We start from the raw sequence: 19,646 nt of genomic DNA, 5'->3' as shown, positions 1-19,646 counted from the left end.
GGTACCCCTATGATGTGAATGTTAATTAGGGATGTCCCAGAGATCTCAACTATACTCATTTTTTTTTTTTTTCTTTTTGCTGTTTTGATTGGGTGTTTTCTGCTACCTTGTATTCCCAATCCTCTGTTTCATTTAGTCTGCTGGTGATTCCTTCTAGTGCATTCTTCATTTTAGTTATTGTATTCTTCACTTTTGACTGGTTCTTTTTTATGGTTTCTATGCCCGTTTTTATGCTTGCTATCTCTCTGTTTAAGTTCTCACTAAGTTCCTGAGGATCCTTATAACTTATTTTGAACTTTATATCTGGTAGTTTGCTTGCCTCCATATAGTTACTTTTCTGGAGTTTTCTCCTGTTCTTTCATTTGGGACTCATTTCTTTGTTTCCTCATTTTGGCTTCCTCTCTGTTTGTTTCTATGTATTAGGTAGGGTTGCTATGTCTCTCAGTCTTGGTTGGTGGCCTTATGTAATATGGCTCCTGTGGGGCTCAGGGGCACAATCTCCCTGGTCACCTGTGCTGGGTGCTCCAGGAGTGTCCCTTGTGTGGGTTGAATGTGCCCTCCTGTTACAGTTGAGCTTTGATTGCTATTGGCACATCAGTGGGTGGTGTTGACCCTCAGGCTGACTGGTTGTGGGGTTTGCCCACACCCACAGAGCTTATGGGCTGCTGTGCAGGGGGCTTACCCCATAGAGTGGGATTTGCCCCAATAGGCTCTGGTGCCTGTTGAGACCACCCTTTGTGTGCTGCTTGTAGGGCTAATTGTGTGGTGCTCTGCTGTGGTTTGAAGCCAACCTCCAAGTGTGTTGGTTCTGGGGCCTCTTGGGAGGGGCTCCAGTGCAGGCCCAGGTCAGCCACTGCCTGTGACTGGCAGGGGGGTCCCTGGTAGGAGCTACAAAATGATTCATGGTTGGTTGTTGCCTGTGCTGTACTTGGAGGTGAGTGGGAGAGGCCACGTTGCAAACTGAGGACGGCTGCCACCAGTACTGGGTTTCAAGTAGCTCTGCAAAAAGCCAGGACACTCCGAGGCCTGCTGCCACCTGCTGACTCCCATAAGGTTCAGCTGCTAATTAAAGCCTCCTGCAGTAAGCAAGTTGAGTGGGGCAGGGTCCCAGTGAGTCAGCAGGGTGGAGCAGTGGAGCTCACCAGGCCAATCAGATTCAGATTTGGCCTGTAGGGATGGGCTCAACACCCTGTGGGAAAGATGGCCCCCACCTGCCAGCTGCATGGGAAGAGGATGCCACAAAGGGAAAATCGGGACTGTCCCGACCTTGCCCGGAAGGACTCTTCCCATATGTCTCCAACGCCTCCAGAGTTACCGGACCTCCACCGAAGCCCAGGGTGAGTGCCTGTGCGGGCCCTTTGAGAGGCTGTCTGGGTTTCCCTAGGCGTTGTGTTCCACCTGGATGTTCAGAATCCCCACTGTTTTTCACAGCCAGAAGTTGGGGCTCTTCTTCCCGACACCAGTACTCCAGGCTGGGAAGTCTGGTGGGTTCTGGGATCCCTCGCTTCTTCATGGGGAACCTCTGTGGCCGAGATATCACTCCACATTTTAAATGGCCACACATGGGTGTGGGGCCTGCCTATTTTGCGTTTCCGCCTCGCCTATCAGTCTCGACATGGCTTCTTTATATCCTTAGTTATAAAACTTCTGTTCAGCTAGACTTCAGATGGTTCTCCATCCTGATTGTTTTATAATTTAGTTGTAATTTTGATGTGATCACGGGATGAGGCAAGCGCTGCGTTTATGTACTCTGCCATCTTGGACCTCCTCATATAGAACTTTTTCTTAATTACATGTATAGTTAGAGGGCTTGCTCCACATTTCCCTACAAGCTGATGGAAAAAGTACCAGAAATAGGTATGATAATGGAGGATGTGATAATGGATGAAATAATAGGATGTGATAATGGCTGAGAGGTTCCACAATATGCTGTCTGCCATTGGTTAGTCTTTAAATATAATTATATCCCAGCATTTGATTTTCAGGAAAATAAATGCAGGTGTTTTTTTTTTTTTTTTTTTAAGTGCTCTTTCTACTGATAACTATTGAACATGTAGGCTTGTTTCTTTTTGTAATCTCAGTTTATGTTTTGTTCCAAGATTAAACAACCCACAAGCAGAAAAGAGCAAGGTCTCTTAAATCTGTTAATTACTATGGTATTTGGAGTCTGAGAACGTGATAAACCAGAAAGACGTCAAATTGTAAGAGAGTGAGGAAAACCAGATATTTAAAGTTTAATTAATCTAGAGTAATTGCTATTTTTTTAAGAAGTCATATTGAATGAGCTTTTAAATTGTCTTTCTGGATTGTATTAGTCCAAAAGAACTAAATGAGGCCATTTGTTCTTGACCAAATAATAGCACTCAGTATTAGTATTGGTGGACTAACAATGAGAAAGAGAGATAGGTATCTATTCCGTACAGACAGTGGCCAGTCTGGATACACAATGGAGTAGTAACCTGTGAAACAAACATACAATATCCTCTTAAAACTGGTTCTCATAATGCAGTAACGTAATTCCAAAGATCTTAGTGAAACAATTTAAGATTTATATACATACGTGTGACTTTGTCTCGCCGTGGGTTAGCTGTAAAGTCAGAAGAAAACAATTTAAAAAGTAGGTTACCGGTAAGGCTTTTGTTTTATTTTAAAAAGCCAAGTCTCTAATTATAATTGTTAACTGTCGCTTTGGCTTTGTTGCAGTGTTTGTCAAGATTTTTTTGTGCTACCTGCACTAACTTGATAGTTTCAAATCAACTTTTTAAATATGAACTTAATATATAAATTTTTTATATACCACTATTATAAATGGAAAGTCATTTTACATACCATAATTACCAGATAATAAATACAATTAAAATAAAATTAAAACATTAGAATTTTAAAATAAAAATAAAGAATTAATAATAATCAGAGTGAGCAATTTATTAAAATATAATCCTGAAAAGAAATTCCTCCCTTAGAAGAATGATACTATTTATGATCGATCAACAGTAAAGACACATTGGTCTCCTCTCCCATTGACTCCACTAGTTAAATAGTCTTGTGTATCTTCAGTATGCCCAGCACATTTTGCAAAACTGTCCTGATTTAGCCTCCATGGATATTCATTGAACCTATCAACACTATTGAGAAGACCACAAAATAATTTTTTCCTCTAGTGTTTGCCATAATTTGTCAGAGATGAAGTCTGTTTAAATAAATCTTTTATCTTCTAACCCTTACCCCCATGCAAGTTAGCATGTATTTTTCCTTTATTTTTCTTAAGAGTCCAGGGGCTTTTTATTATTCAACATACAGCCTTAGTTTTTTGTGTTTTATTCTACAAGGTTAGAGACCATCTCAAGCTGGATCTCCAAGATCACAAACTAAAACTCCAGCAATGTTCTTGTTGTTATCATTGTGTCATTACTAATTATCTAGATTTGCAAAATGAAATTTTTTATTTCTTTTCTTATTTTTATTTTTTTTTTAGAAAACATGCAGTCTATTAGCGCTTATTTACCAGCCAGAATAGCCATCGTAGATATAAAGGTAAATTAGGTTGGCATAATTCCTACATATTTGGAATTTAGGATCCAGTGGGAAAGACAGACAACTAACTAATGGCAACAATTATTCTTTAAATAATTTACAATAACTATCCCAGTATTCATCACTGATTTTCTTCATTGGCATAAAAACATCACCTAAAAATTTTGGCATAAAAAAAACGCCCGAAACACCATGAGTAAATTCAAGATTTGGGATTACAGGGAGGATGAATTTGAGAAAAATGGATATTTATTGAGTACTATCGTCTGCCAGGTCCATGTTAAAAAAAAAAATATATATATATATATATGTACATACATGTTATTGAGTTCTCGCAACAAAACTGATATGAGTGAAGTCAAGAATGGTTGAGCTGGGAGAGAAATGACAGGCTCAGAAAGTTGGTGAAAAAAGTGCTGCTGTACTTGGAGTAGTACACTGAACACTTGAGAGTTCAGTGTTTACAAATCAGGAGGAAGGGACCAAGCAGTTTAAAAGAATTTTATAATTCTAGACCTAGTAGGGACCTTAGAAAACATGTAAGCAGTGGGACACTTTCGCCAAACAAAATTTACGCAGTTAAATTCGGTCCATGCTATCCCGCCCCTGCTCTAAGCGCCCAACCCCAGCCCGGAGCTCTGAGAAGGTCAGTTGGTTACAGATGTGGACACAAAGGTACTACAGGATCTGCACCACTCCACTAGCTTAACAGGTTTCCTTCCTTCACACCATGGGAAAAAATGAGAAATATACTGGGATGGAAAGGAATGTGTCTGGAAGAGGAACCATAAATAAACTCTTGGCCAATTATGTATTAACAGTTCAAAGTTACAAAGCAGAATTTTGCCGGGAAGTTTTTACTAAAACATCCTTGACGTTATCGTCATTGGCCTTCTACATTGTTCTTCATTCATTAGGTGCTAACAAAAAGTGCCACACTGCAGCTTTATTTCATTCGTTTAGTTCTGTAGATGAAAATACAAGCCAAGACTGCCTTGGAAGATAGTATCACAAAATTCAGAATTCTGTTCCTTTGGCTATCTTTGTTACACAAATTTTTGATCTTGTTGACATGAGCAAATCTTGGATCTACAGTTTCCAACATAAGTCATTTTTTTTGTACTGATTAGAGCTAAATGAAAAGGGTATTATTTACTTCCTTAAATTTATCTTAAACATACATTCATTCCAAGGACAATTAGCCCTTGGTTTGATTGCTACCTGATGCCAGCCTCCCTAAAAATAGATATGAGGATAAGACACGTTTGCATTCTTAACTGTAGAAACTTACAATAGTTCCCAACACATTGCATTATCAGAGATTGTTTCTTTTACTCACCACAGAGGTTGTCCAAACACATGTCGTTTTGGGGGCAACCACTGCAGGTGGATCCTCTTTTATATGGCCAAGTTGGGTAATTTCCTCTATAAAATAGAAGAAAACTGTCCATTAGAAGAGATTTTTTTTTTCAATTGCAATTTACTATGAATCCTTGACTAAATCCATAGGATGGAAGCCCACAGATTCAGAGGGTTGGTAGGAGAAGTGGAGTGAGGGAAGGAGAAATGGAAGCCTGCTGCATTTGGGTTCATTCTACGTGCCTCTGTCTAGGAACCTGCCTTAATCTACATCTCATTTAGTTCTTAAGAGAATTCTGGGAGGAAGTTGTTTTTATTTCTATTTTAGAGACAAGGAAACTAAAGCTCTAAGAGATTAAGGAATTTGCCCCAAATCACAATGTATGGCAGAGTCAGAATGAGACCTAGATTTGCCTGGCTCCAGGGCAGTGCTGGTTCTGCTTACTGTCTGGCCTGTATGATAACTGCCATCCAAACACTGTCTACCTTAGAAAAGGCAGCATGACCCACTTTTACTCTCCTCAGTCTACAAGGCGCCATAGTTTTTATTGGATAAAAACTACCCATTTGTCTGGGTAGGTGCCTAACAAAAGGACATAAGCAATCATGGAATTTCTAAAGTGTCATTTGTTTTCACATAAAATATGTGCTATGAATAATAGATAAAATTACTGAGTACCTCTCGTGTGCTGGGCACTATTCTAAGTATGAATGAATTCATCTTTACAGTGTCCATATGAGGATGATACAATTACTTATTTATCTCCATTCTATAGCTAGAGGCTGAGGCACGGAGTGTAAGGACTTGACCAAGGTCACAGACTAAAAAGTGAAATAATATCCGGACATTTTATGTCTCCATGAATATATTCTGAGTAGCAGTGATGAGAAGCTGTGTATTTGTTTCAGTGAACTTGCCACTGCACTAATCCTTTTTGGAACTCTGCTTTTGGAAAGGAGTTCTTATCTTTTTGTGTCATAGTACCCTTTGGCAGCCTGAGGGAACCTATGGACTCTTTCTGAAAATTGGTTTTAAATGCATAAAGTAAAGTTCATAGGATTATAAAGAAAACCAATTAAATTGATTATCAAAATGGTAAAAATATTTGCTATAGTAACATCTGTTTATTAAGAATTAGATAAGGTCTAGCAGGGAGTCTAATAATTACACTAACTTCAAAGTAATGATGAATAAAAACTATATTTTGTGATAATCTGCCGCAACTGGAATGTGATATGAAAACATCTGATATTTACAAAGATATAATAATGCTAATATGAAGTCACAGATGTTGCTGATATGACTGGAGTATTACCTTCATTCATAATAAAATGTTATTTTCAATAGGGGTTAGTGAAAATAAAGGTGTTACTTTTTTTCTAATCCAAGTTCAGGGACTCCCGTAATACTATACATTTACCTCCAAAGTTAAGAACTCGCCCTTTGGAAACATTATATTAACATCTCATTTCCAACCCAAAATATATGTTCTAATCTCTTTTGGCTCCTAAATTAGGTTATTTCAGAAATTAAATTTCCCCTCATGCTTACTCTACACTGTGGAAAGTAGTCAAAGAAATGCAGTGGCAACTCTAATAACAAGTATAAACGATGTCCAAATGGACATTACTCATTGGAATATCTTTCATTGTTAGAAAGCACAATACTCATTGAGAGGTTAAGTTCTAGGATGTTTCACTAAAACCATTTATGCTACTTCATTCTTTGTTTAATTGTGCATTGCAAAGTATAAAGAAGAAAGGAAAATTGCTACTTCAAAAACAAGCTAAAAAGAAGGCAGTTGTGAGTTCTAGGGAAATGGCAGAATTCATCTTGGGAGAAACATGACTGGCAGGCCTGGATTTGTCTAGATGGGAGTGACTGAGACAAAGGGACTTAAAGTATTCCACCCAATAGAGAAGCGGGGAGTTTTAGTGTTTCCCCTGAGAGATAAAGAGTTGGGGCCCTGGGACACTGAGGAAGAGAAAAGACGGATCTTTAAAGAAAAAGATAGATATGAGTGAGGGTCCCCAAGCAGTGGCGGCCAGAGTGTACTAAGTACTAGACTATTTGACAGGATTGTCATTTCCTCTTCTGTGTTAGAATCCTCTCTCACTAATCCACTACTCTATTACACAGCATAGCCTTGCTCAGTAGGTCCTAGAGGAATAAAGGAGAATTGTGTCTGTATTTGGGATAATAGACCGTGTTTCCCCAAAAATAAGACTTAGCCAGACAATCAGCTCTAATGTGTCTTTTGGAGTAAAAATTAATATAAAAAAATTATACTATTTTACTATAAGACCGGGTCTTATCTAATCTAATTTAATATAAGACCAGGTCTTATCTAATCTAATCTAAGACCGGTGTTATTTTTTGCTCCAAAAGATGCATTAGAGCTGATTGCCCAGCTAGGTCTTATTTTCAGGGAAACATGGTAGGTCAGAGATATAAATAAATAATTGTATCATCCTCATATGGACACTGTAAAGATGAATTCATTCATAGTTAGAACAGTGCCTAGCACAGGAGGAGTACTCAGTAATTTTATCTGTTATAGAAGCAGCCAGGAGAGGGGTCAAAACTGCTGGGCACTGGAAACAAGCTGAGGGCATCGCTCCAGAGCTGTAATACAGGTGAAGGAGAATTAAACACACCACACCCCATTCTGAGGAAATCTCAGAAGTATTGGGGAGGATAGTGAACTTCTTAGAATTACGCTGAATGGGGGCCTATGATGTTTTGTATACAAAAGAAACAAGCTCAGAACGAAGTGAGGACCTTTCTAACTGGTCTCTGTACTTCCCACGTATACCCTCCAATCTATCCTCCACACGTCATGCAGGCGGCTTGCCATAGGTAACGCAGGACTCACTAGCTTTAACTATTTGGATGGCTTCCTCTTGTGGTGTGAACGAAGTGAAATTCGCCATGGCGCTCAGGCCCTGTAAGATCTGAGCTGCTTTTCTCCCAGTTGTGTCTCATTCAGGGGGCCAGGCACCCTGGTCTCCTGTCTGCTCTTTAATCCTCCCTGTAGGAGCTTTGTAGTTGTTTTCTCCACAAGACATCTGTTCTTGGAGTTATTCACGTATCTGGTTCCTTCTCATTCTTCATGCCAAAGCCTAAACGTATCACCGAAAGCTCTTCCTTGATCGTTTTAGCTCAGATAACGGCCCTGCCAATTGACAGTGTCGATTACCGTATTATTTCTATTTCCTTCATTATTCCTATCACAGTCAGTGATATTATTTATATTTTTATTGCCTATATGCGCCATAACTGTAAATTTCATAAAGGCAGGGACTGTGTTTGGCTTGTTGTCCTTTGAAGCTCAGTAAACAAATATATTTGTTGAATAATTGAATGTATGAATATATTTATTTGTATGAATAGATGAATGTTACTCAGTCTTTATAGAAGCATTATAGCTAGTTACAAGTTTTATAACTTAATATTGTTTATAACTCTGAAGGTAAGTAAAGTGACTAAACCAGGAGAATTCACATTTGTATTTCATTATAACAACAATAACAATTATGAACGCTTCTCAAACAATCATCATTGCCAAGCATTGCATATACTTGGTGTTTTACATAGCTTTCTCATGTAATTTTCATAGCTACTCAATAATAGTAGGCACTGTTATTATCCTGATCTTTGAGAGAGGAAACTGAGATTCAGAGAGGTTAAGTAACTCATCTGAGGTCACACAGTAAGTGACCTAAAGTAGTAGATCTCAAGAGCCTGTATTTTAACCATTAAGCTATATAAATGTCATGAAAAGTAACCACTGATTGACATGGCTTTGGCTAGTTTTTTCTGGGTTTCCCTTATTTTCTGACCCTGGGGTTTTAAGTAAAAGTTTTTATCTTTTGAACGACACCTGATTTTCAGTCTCCTCACTCCCACCCACAGACTATCAAACATCTCTTCTGAACATTACTTCAGGAAAGAGAGAGAGGTTTTTTTCTAATAAATCTTCACGAATGCCAAACATTGGTAAAATCCAAATGAAATTTGAGGGCAACATTAAAGAAAAAAATTGTTATATATGACAAAGGGTTAAAAGCTTCTAAATATAAGCAACTACCATGTTTCCCCGAAAATAAGACCTAGCCGGACAATCAGCTCTCATGCATCTTTTGGAGCAAAAATTAACATAAGAGTTGGTATTATATATTATATTATACCTGGTCCTATATTAAAATAAGACCAGGTCATATTAATTTTTGCTCCAAAAGTCTGGCTAGGTCTTATTTTCGGGGATATACGCGGTACCACAAGTCATTAAGAAAATCACTCTAGTAGAAAAATGAGCAAATCATATGATTCACAAAAGAAGGAATGTTAATAAGTAAAAAGATAATCACTAGTAGTCAAAGAGATGCAAAAGAAAACATGAAGTGCCATTTTTATCAAATTAGAAAGTACTGGGAAATTATAATATCCAGTACTGATGAGGAAGTATAAACTGATATAATAATAGTGGAGGACAATTTTACATTATGTACTTTTAAAACACTTAAAAATGATCACACCTTTTACTTAGTATACCATTTCTAGGAACTGTAAGGAAATAGATGTGACCAAAGACTTATATTCGAGGTTGTTCATCAGAGATTAAAAATAAAAATTACAGGGAACAATCAAATTCTTCAATAGGATGAGCTGTTGTGTGGTCATCAAGAGCCAGACAGCCCAGGTCACAGTCCAGCTGCAACACTCACTAACTGTGGGACTTTGGGCAGGCTACTCATCCCGTCAGTGCCTCAGTTTTCTTATAAGAAGCTGAGGCAGTAACAGGACCTGTCTCATAGACTTTTTGTGAAGGTTAAGTGAGTTAATATATGCGAAGCACTTACAGCAGTATGTAGCACATGGTAAGCATTATACAAGCATTATCGCTCGTATATTTTATAGCTATTGATGTCATGCTTAAAATTTTTATGACAGGGAAATACTCATCATAGTATAATTTTAAGTAAAAAAAATGGAAAACGTGTATTTCCAGTATGATCTCAGTTTTCTAAATATATGTATGAGGCATAAGCACATATATGTAAGTTTAATGGAAGGTGGGGGAGATGTCATGTGTCTTCCCCATTTTCCAAACAGAGAAAAAAACTGCATCCATTTCAAAAAGAAGACTGTCAAAAGTAAATGAAATAAGTTATATAAACTGAGGAATTCAATTCAGAGTTATGTTTGTTTTGAAAATTTTGTAAAAATTGCCAAGTTTTTAATAAGCCAATAAATGTAATAATATCATACATTTTGTGCTGTACCATATTTGTGCTGTACCATATCCAATTAATCTGTGTCCCTGAAAACATTTTAGTCTTGCTACTCTTAAAAATATGTTTGTGTTTTCAGGTAGTATTTATAAAGGGTTTACGCACACATACACACACACAAACACACATATAAAGAAAAATGTACCAGAATGTTAATGGAATAGATCTCTGGGCAGAAAACTTAAGGGTCATATTAACTTTCTTTTCTACACTTTATTTTGATTTTCTGTAATGAAGTTAAATACTTTTAAAATAATTTTTTAAAAAATTCAGAAAGAGGTTGATTTGGGCACTTACGCTGGTCCATAGTTGCATATAAAATGTGCTGCGTTAGAAAAGCCAACACCAGAAACGTGAGGACAAAATTGTACTGCACAGCCAACTTTGTAACTATCTGCCCAAACAACCTGAAAGAAAACGGATTTTTAATAAGCGAAAGATATAAAAAGCACATTTGAGTATGATTAGGCCTTCATAAACATGGTGAGGTATACGCGCTCTAGTTAGGACACTTACCACCAGAGAAGTTTTCAGATGCTCAGAACAAGACTTGTAAATTATTATGAATGGTGTGTGTGTCGGTGTGTGACATAAACATATAATGAATAACAGATAATTTTTGAAAGTGCAGTGAAGAAATAAAACAGAGTGGCATGGTAGAGAGTGACTGATAGGGAAGAGGGGGGGTGCTTTAACTTGGGTCTTCAGGGAAGACGTCTCTGGGGAGGTGGCATTTAAGCTGGAGAACGATGAGGAGGCAGCCCTCAGAATGCCAGTGAAGGACAATTATATGATGGAGGAAGAGTATTCCATGCGGAGGGAGCCCACAGGGCAGAGGTCCCGAGATGTGAGTGGCGGAAGGAAGGCCAACAGAGCTGGGATCCAGTGAGTGGGGGAGGGTCGGAGGTAATGAGGTCAGAAGCAGAGCAGGTCCTGGGGAATCTCGTAGGTAAATGAGTGATAGGCTCTTTTTCACATCAGAGGAGGATCCCATGTTTTTATGCAGTAAATGGACTGAGAAAAGCAAGGGAAGAAAGAGGGAGGGGCCTTGGGAGGCTGTCTCAGTGGTACAAGACACAGAAGAAAGATCACTCGTGGATGAAGGTAGCGGAGCTCTTGAGAACTGGTCAGGTTCATGGTTCAGCTTAGAGGTAAAGCGGAAAGGATTTTCTTTTCCTTTGAGTGTGGGGCAAGAGGGAAAGAGAAAAATCAAGTTAATGTTTTGGGCCCAAACACCTTTGTAGAGGTGAGGAAAACTACAGAAGGAGGATGGTGGGTGGGAGCATGCATGGGGTTTTCTGTTCAAGTCGTGTTGCTTTTGAGATGCCTGTCAGAGGTCCAAATGCAGGCTGACTTGGCTGCTGGATAGAAACATCTGCAGGTCAAGACTAGAGATACAAATCTGGAACACATGGGACTAGATTAGATCACACAGGCAAAGATAATAGCAGAGAAAAAGTAAATGAAAGCGTGGGATAAAGAACAACTGCCAGCAAAGCAGATTAAAAGGAGCGGTCAGTGACATCGGAGGGAAACCAAGAACAGCCAGCTCTAGGGAGCCGGACCCCATGATCAGAAGAGCTGCATACTTGATTTAATTCAAGGCTGTCACACATTTTAGCACATTTAGTGGCAGTTTTCCCTTATTTTCAAACAAGGGGCTCCACATTTTCATTTTGCACTGGGCCCCACAAGTTATATAGCTTGTCTCAACAGAGTGGTATCACAGAAGCCTAAAGAAAAATGTGTTTAAAAGCACTTAAAAAGTATTTTAAAAATATTTTAAAAAGTATTTAAAAGCCATTTAAAGCACTCCTTTTTAGAGTGATACTAAATTGCATTTTAAATTATTTTTTACTCATTAATTGTTTTGCATCTTTGTGACAAGAATTGTGCTGAACTTGGGGGATGCAAAAGTGAGTGGGCTGGAGCCAGTGGATGCCTAGAGAAAAGTCATCATGAAACCATTTCGCAGGCTTCTGACCACTGTGCAGAGGAAGCAAAGGGTGCTAAAGACATATATAGCATGGGCCCTGCCCTGAATTGGTGAGGCGGAAATGAAGCTGGAGGGAACTGGTCTGAGAGCCCGCAGTCTTCCAGCAGAGGGCGCCATCCACCGATGAATCCAAGGTGAGAAAGGCTCAGAACTGACCCAAGGCCATTGTGGCTGCAGAAAATGATCAAGATCACGTAAAAAAAAAAAAAAAAAAAAAATCAATAAAAACCGCTCCCCGGGGAAAGAGTATAAACTAAGGGAAGAGGGGAGCCTAGGATGCAGTCTGAGCTTCTCTAAGTCTTAAAGGTGGGGTAGGAGGCAGAGGAGGGTCGAGGGAGAGTTGGCAAAGCGTCAGGGAGTGCAGCTGCTCCTCCTTCTGTCCTCCTTGGTTTGGCAACTGGGGAGGATCTGGGAAGGCAGCTACTGGGCTCCCACAGACGAGCAGTGCTCTCTTTGGGCAGGGACAGCCCGCCCTGCTCCCTGATCCAAGTGGGGTGTTTTCCTTTCACCTCACACCCAGGAATCCCCTGGAGGGAACTCCAGGTAACCAAATGGTTCGGCCTCTATCTCTTTAAGAGGTCCTAGCTTTATGGCCGTTAATTCTCAGATTTGTTCCTTGTACTTTTACTTTCCAATCAGTTTTCTATTTATTTAAAAAAAAGTCTTACTTTCTATTCACCGCATCTCAAAGTGATTTTACCTGTTTAAAATGCACATTTCTGGGACCCATCTCAGAGGGACTGACTGAATCAGAATTGTCCTTGAAATCTGTATTTCAACAAGTTCCTCTGGGGATTCTTATGCATGCTAACTGGGTTCACTGTTGCCTGTATTCCTTTTACTACTACTTTAGCTCATTTTATATAGTTTTATCCTTTGGTCTTTGAGCACCTCTTCCTGGGTAGATGTATCTCAAGTATTCTTAATCTTTGGGTTCACCCCTCAACTTTTAATGTTTTATGCTTTTCTTCCATATTCTACCTTATTTTCGATTTCGGGTCTCTTTTTTCCAAGAGTGTGCAAATGCTAGTTAGTATTCATTTTTGTGTGTTAGTTGGTGTCTTTTTGTAAAAGTCAGGTTGTAATTAACATACAGTAAAATCCATCCTTTTTAGATGTACTGTTCTATGAATTTTGCCAAACATATATTTGTGTAGCTTTATTCATATTTAAGATCTAGAGCCATCACCCCCAGAAGTTCCCTTGTGCCCCTTTGTAGTCAGGCACTATCCCACCCCCAGCCCCTTGCAATCATTAATCTGGTTTTTGTCTCTGTACTTTTGCCTTTTCCAGAAGGTTATACAAATGGGATTGGTTTAAATGTAGCTTTTGAATCTGGCTTCTTTCACTTAACATAAGCATTTGAGATTCATATTGTCGAATCCATTAGTAGTCCCTCTTTTTCATTGCTGAGTTGTATTTATTGCATGGATGTACCACAGTTTATTTATCCATTCAAATTGGTCTCTTTTTAAAAGCTTCATGGCTGTTCAAATTCTGGGTTCAGTTTATGAGCTCTGGATCTGCAAAGCCTGAGTTCATATCCCAGCTCAGCCACTCACTGTGTGACCTTGGCATTAGCTTCTTTGTCTTTTAAACGAGGATAACACCAACTCAGCAGGCTTATTTTGACATTTTAAATGGGCTAATAAGAAAGTGCTTAGAACAGCTTCTGGAGCATAGCAAACACTCAGCAAATGTTCATGTTTACTTCTCTTATAGCTAGTTTTTTTCCACTTTAAAGTTTTTGAGATTATATTTTATCAGGCAGATTCCTGTTTTTTTTGTTTATTTTGTTTTGTTTCTTTTTTCATTTCTTTTAATATGGTAAATAAAAACTCCCACAATTATAAAAAAATAAGAGCTCCTCATTATTGAGAAATTACCCAGTGCCAGGCTAGTGTGAAGCACTTTACATGCAGCATCATGTTCAGCCTCAGCTGTTGCCCCTGAGTTTTACAGTTGAAACTTGGAATCTCATTCTCCCTGACCAGCAGGAAGTACTGTGAGGACAGCCCACGGCTTAAGCAAGATGCCTTCGGAGTGCTTTGCCTTTTAGCAGAACCAGGAATGAATCTCTATGCCTTTCTAACAGACATGTTTCATTTGGGGAAATCCGTGGAGGCAGGCATGCCTCTCCCTTCTGGCTAACAACCCCTTCCCACCACTTCCCCTGTCCGTTCTTTAGTTCGTTATCAGATATGGTAAACTTGCGATGCATAAAAAGCCAGCTAGAGAAACTGTGAAACATGTCACACTTGCATTGGTTCTGAGAGGGTAAAAAATAACAAAAATTTCAAGAGGGTTGGGGTGGAGGGTGGGGTGGGGAGGGGTGGGTGGATAAAAACAAAAATGAGACCAATAGTGCCATCTAGTGGGCATTCTCAATGCTACCAAACCTAAACTGCTGCCCCGCCCAGATATTTAAATTAAACTATTTCCAAACTTTGCAAAGCTGTACTGAGGGCAACAAAATATCTAATTTGAATAACCTTCCATATTGATATACCAACATTCTCCCACAATGCAAATCTATCCTTGGTGAAAACAGAGCTGAAATGTTGGGTTAACATGTCAAGAACTCTCACACCTTTTTATGAGGTAATAATGGATCTGAATTTATTGTTTTTATATTGTACAACTACCCTTTATGGGCCACAGTCTGAAAGTAGCTTGCTTTGTGTTAATAGAAGATGAAAATAGGTGGGAGGTTATAATATCTGCTTGAGGTAGTTTCCAGCATGAATTTAGAATGACAACTGAGTAGTCTTGAATCTTCCCAGCAAAGTTTCATGCAAGGATGAAAACAGGCAGTCTTTAACTAAGCTGTCAGAGCCTTTTCCAAGTATAACTGGAGGAAAACCCGCTCACGGAAGAGATCTGACTTTTGTTCAATGCTTATTACATACTAGTACTTCACTACATAGCTTACATACATCATATTATTTAATTCTTACAACGTACCTGATACCCAAATCCCAACTCTTCCTCTTACTGACTAAATGACACTAGGAAAACAACTTCTGGACCTCTCAGAGGCTGTTTATTCATCTATAGAGATAGTGCCTTTCTCAGAGGTTTGTGGTGAGGATTGAATGAGATCTTAAACGTAGAGAGCTGAGTACCACACTCTCTTAAAAAGTGATTGCTGCTGATGCATCTTCCCAGAACCAGGGAGTCCTTGGGCACGGCTGCATGAGGAAGGTCCCTCTTCTGAATTGGGGATGGAATATAGTGGTCCCTTAAGATGAACAGGTTAGGATCACTCGGCTTGGGCTCTGATATCTGTGTGCCAGGAAATGGATTTTAGGAAATGAGTTTTCTCATGTCCAAAATATTGGCCTTCCTTTTTGCCCCTAGATGTAAGGGGAAATTTTACAAGCAAGCTTAATTAATTTGGGGAGGGCGCTTTCTAAAATTTCAGGCCTATATGACATAAAATCAAGTTTTGGCTCTCTGGAATGATGGGCATAGAATGCCCTAACTGGCATAGTTTACAAGTCTGTTGTCAGTTTAACGGCCTTCAGATCTCTATATAATTGGTATGCTGAGCTCTTGGCCATTCTTCTGAAGTACCAGGTTCACATGTACACACTGTATACCTTCTAGTCTTGTTCATGTTGCCTGGAGTTCTTCTCCCTTTCCTTTTCATTTGACAAACTCTCACTTCGTTTTCAAGAGCAGACTCATGTCTCCTGCTCTGTGAACAACTCTTATGTCCCCATATCTCCCTTTGGCCAGATAAGATGCTCTGTCCTCCTCGCTCCCATGGCACTTTGTTAGTTTCTCTAAACTGTGCCAGCCATGCACTATAATATGTCCATTTACACATAATATGTCTCTCCCCAAATAAGGTCAGCTCCTAAGGGGCCTTCTCAGCTGTGTCCCTCATTCCCCCGCCCACTCCTTAGTTCTTCTCTCACAATTGCTTCTCTGTGATTGTACTCCCCAGTAAAGTGTTAGCACATAAGCTATTGTCTCAGGTTCTGTTTTTTAGGAATCTGGACCAAGACATATGACCAGTGTCTTACAAAGTGCGTGGTGTAGAGGAGAAGCGTAAACACTGCCTGAATGAGAGTTGCCACCCTCAAACTGACAATTATTTCTGGATATTTAAACACCGTAATGCATAATGGCACAAGTACCAGCTTTCTTGTCCTCTAGGACTTGTGGCAATCCAACATAATTTATTTTCTGGACAAATTTGCTTGTAAACATAAACCAAAATTGATGATTTATGGGATAAGTCTAGAGAACGCTTACTTATATTTCCAAGAAACAGACTAATGCTCCTGATGATTTCATAGCCCCTCCTTTCTTACAATAAGCTTGAGATGACAATTGTACTGAAATCAGTCCTTTCCTTCTCATCATAATAATCTCCTGTAACTGTGCTAAACTTGTTTTACCTGTAACAATACCAGTGAGATCAAAGCCTTTATAAGGCTGAACTACAACATTTACGCTTTAAAAACACTGGATATTCCAAGTTAACTGCCTTGTTAGAAATGTTTTTGCCATCATACCTCATTTCAATAAATTGTGGTACATTCAAACGAGTCAAACATAGGTTAAGTACCTTTAGTTCTTGGTTTCACAAGGAGTGGCAGGAAATAAAAGTAAATAAACAAAATGTGTCCCGCGTAGGAAGGCAGCATAGTAAGCAAACTTCAGAAGAAGCTATCTAGGGATTTCTTTTCATCATGTTGCAAACTTGAGTTAGGGTTAGAAAGCTAAAACCAGCTTGAGAAAAAAAAAAAAAAATCTCAGTGGGAGGCTCTGAATGTGGCTTCGGGACTAATACCATTGATTTGGGGGCAGAAAAGCCACAGGATGGTTTCTACAAGTTTATACTTGGCCTCTCCATATGGGGTGGGACTTGTTTTATTCCTTTTTGTGGTACTTAATAGGTTCTCAGTCCATGTTTGAAAGAATAAGAGGATATGAAAGCATCAATCTGTCTGAGAGGCTTATTTCTCCCAATTTTATAATCCCAAAACAACTGCCTCAAATTTTATATGGCACTCACACGTGAAAATCCATTCACTGATAAGGTCCTTTGATTGCTCGCAAATGGAATAAAGCCCCAAGGAAAGATAGCTGTTATCAAAATTATTCAAAGCCTTGGTGGGCCTTACATTTTACCTGTGTCCACACAACTGAACTCTTCAACCATTACCTCCTCTAGTATTAGAGTCTGCTCCATTTATTCATTTTTAAAAGTAAAAATAACCCCTACGCTTTCATATTTATAGCTGCACTAGCTTCTTGTGTATTTTGTTAACACCAGATTCTAGTTTTCTCCTCACCCCTAAAAAGAAAGTTTCAAAAGTAGAACACAAGGCAGATCCTTACCTGAGTGTAATGGCCACAGACCTTATCACATTTCCGAGTCTCGAAGTCATAGGATTGAATTTCATTGTACCAGCTTGTGATGGCCGAAGACACAGAAAAGATGGAGAGAGACCCAGTCCAGATGTTTTCTCCCAGTGAAGTGAAATTTGGGTGCAGCTTGTGGGGTTGCTGCAGCTGTATATTATGTGCAAATTGACAATTTCTTGCCCATGTTTTTGCAACCTGGGCTAGTGCTGAGTCCCAAGTCTGCAAAAATAAACATTAAAGAACAGGAGGGTCAAAAATGGAACCTGTTATCCAGCAATGTAACTGGAGTGAGTATAGTGGGAATTTGAATGGAGCATGAGGTGTGATGACAAGAATAGAGAAAGAACCACTCACTGCACACAGGTTCTTTCTATAAATGTCATCTTCGAGTATTTACTAGAGCTCGTAGGACACATGATCATCTAATTTTGTGGAATTTAGAATTTAAGTGAGAGACACTGAAGATCTATTACAGGTTCCCCCCCCCCCCGCTATCTGAAAGTAGAGCAGACATATGAAACCTTTGGTAAGCCAAAATGGTATAAAGCGGACAGGCAATTACCTTACGACACATCTTGCTAATGGATGCACAAAATAAATTGAGATAAAGCACAGGTGCTCACAGACATAGGTCAAAGCAATGGCGGCTTGAGGCTGAGATGCTGAGTGTGGTTCCTGGGAAGGAGCTTGGCGAGGCCACTCTCTCTGCTCAGGTTGCACGCTGCCTCTGTGAGGGCTGGAAAACATACACTGCACACTATTTTTGCTCTCTGCATTGTTTTTTGTTTGTTTGTTTGTTTGTTTGTTTTCATAGAAGTGAAATCCACTTCAGATTTCTTTCAGTTAAGCAAAAACAGGTACTAATGTAGGTCTTTTGTAAAAGCGAAGTGACATAAAGTGAACTTTCGAAAAGCAGGGGATACCGGTATGTGCAAAACACTGTGCTGTCTTTCACATATTTTGTATAACTTAATAACCACAGTACTTTGTTGCCTAAGCGTCTCAAAGCCACAGAGCTGGGATGCAAACCCAAGCGAGACTGAATCAACCATCTTTTCCCCACACTCCATGTGTCTTTCTGAGAAAGTCAATACCTTGCTGGCACCGAAAAAAAGGAGAGACAAAACAAACGAACCAAAAAACACCTCACAAAACTGAGAAGAAAGTAACCAAAAAGAGAAGTACAATCTATAACCAGAGGACAGGGAGTGTCCAAAAGAGAAGTAAAATGTGCTGGCTGAGCTCGTCAGAACTACACTGGGTTTGTTTTGATCACAGATGGTGAATTTACCGACCACATTAACCACAATAAAAAAAAAAAGTCACTCAAGTACCAAGGGTTTACCTCCCAAACTGATACACATTACTTGTTTTTGACTAAATTAATGCCACACACACTGATAATTTCCTTACCATGTATAGCATATCACTGGCTCTTGGCTTCACCTCTGATCGGAATTTGTTATGAATTCGAACACAGTCTTTGATAAATGTTTCGTTGTTGATATCTGGTAAGCCATTTGCTGGATACGAGTACCTGGAGATTACAGAAACCGTCCAGGCTGTCACAGCGAGTGTGACTCGCATCCTCAGTCTGGCGTGGCGCCCCAGGAGGCTGGAATCCAGAGCCGCCGCCGGTTCTGAGACTGTGCTTGTTGCTCTCTGTTTTGCAAAGCACAGCCTGCTTCAGCTGTGAGAGAACAGAAAGTGGAACATGAGTTCATCACAAGTTTGAAAAAAATGGGTTTCTCCATATATGGTTTGCAGCTCCTTTTGTGCTCTTAACTGTCTTTTCAGTGGTTCTCAGTGACACCGCACCTATTACAACAGAGATTTTTATGAGGCTGAGTCAGATTTTTGTTTGAGTTGGGGGATGCTTCCAGGGAAATTGTGGAATCTCCAGAAATAACAGTCTCAATTTTTGCAGAGGTTCTGGTGGTTAAGTAAAAACACATCTCTTACTTCTATAAATGTTTTGCAAAATGCTTTTTAAAAACTTTTTTTAAAGATTCATATCAGCACACAGTGGTTGGACTATCTAGTTAACATCTTAACTTGACCTAGATGTATCCTTTTACAT

At 39.3% G+C, this 19,646-nt stretch overlaps 1 protein-coding gene across 1 annotated transcript; it reads right to left on the bottom strand.

The window, feature by feature from the left end:
- Positions 1–2,199: 2,199 nt before the first annotated feature.
- Positions 2,200–19,271, bottom strand: GLIPR1 (GLI pathogenesis related 1). The gene is given in 7 exon segments (XM_019755069.3): positions 2,200–2,355; positions 2,358–2,459; positions 2,561–2,587; positions 4,874–4,959; positions 10,486–10,595; positions 17,540–17,785; positions 18,980–19,271. Coding segments are annotated over 7 exon segments (789 nt in total). The 5' UTR covers positions 19,154–19,271; the 3' UTR covers positions 2,200–2,311.
- Between the last annotated feature and the right edge of the window lie 375 nt (positions 19,272–19,646).

The sequence above is a fragment of the Rhinolophus sinicus genome, chromosome 1 (genome assembly GCF_057876585.1).
Source record: "Rhinolophus sinicus isolate RSI-liver-muscle chromosome 1, RSI-T2T, whole genome shotgun sequence".
NCBI classification, from domain to species: Eukaryota; Metazoa; Chordata; class Mammalia; order Chiroptera; family Rhinolophidae; genus Rhinolophus; species Rhinolophus sinicus.
Note: the sequence above shows the minus strand (reverse complement) of the source record. Positions and strands in the feature narration are given on the sequence as shown.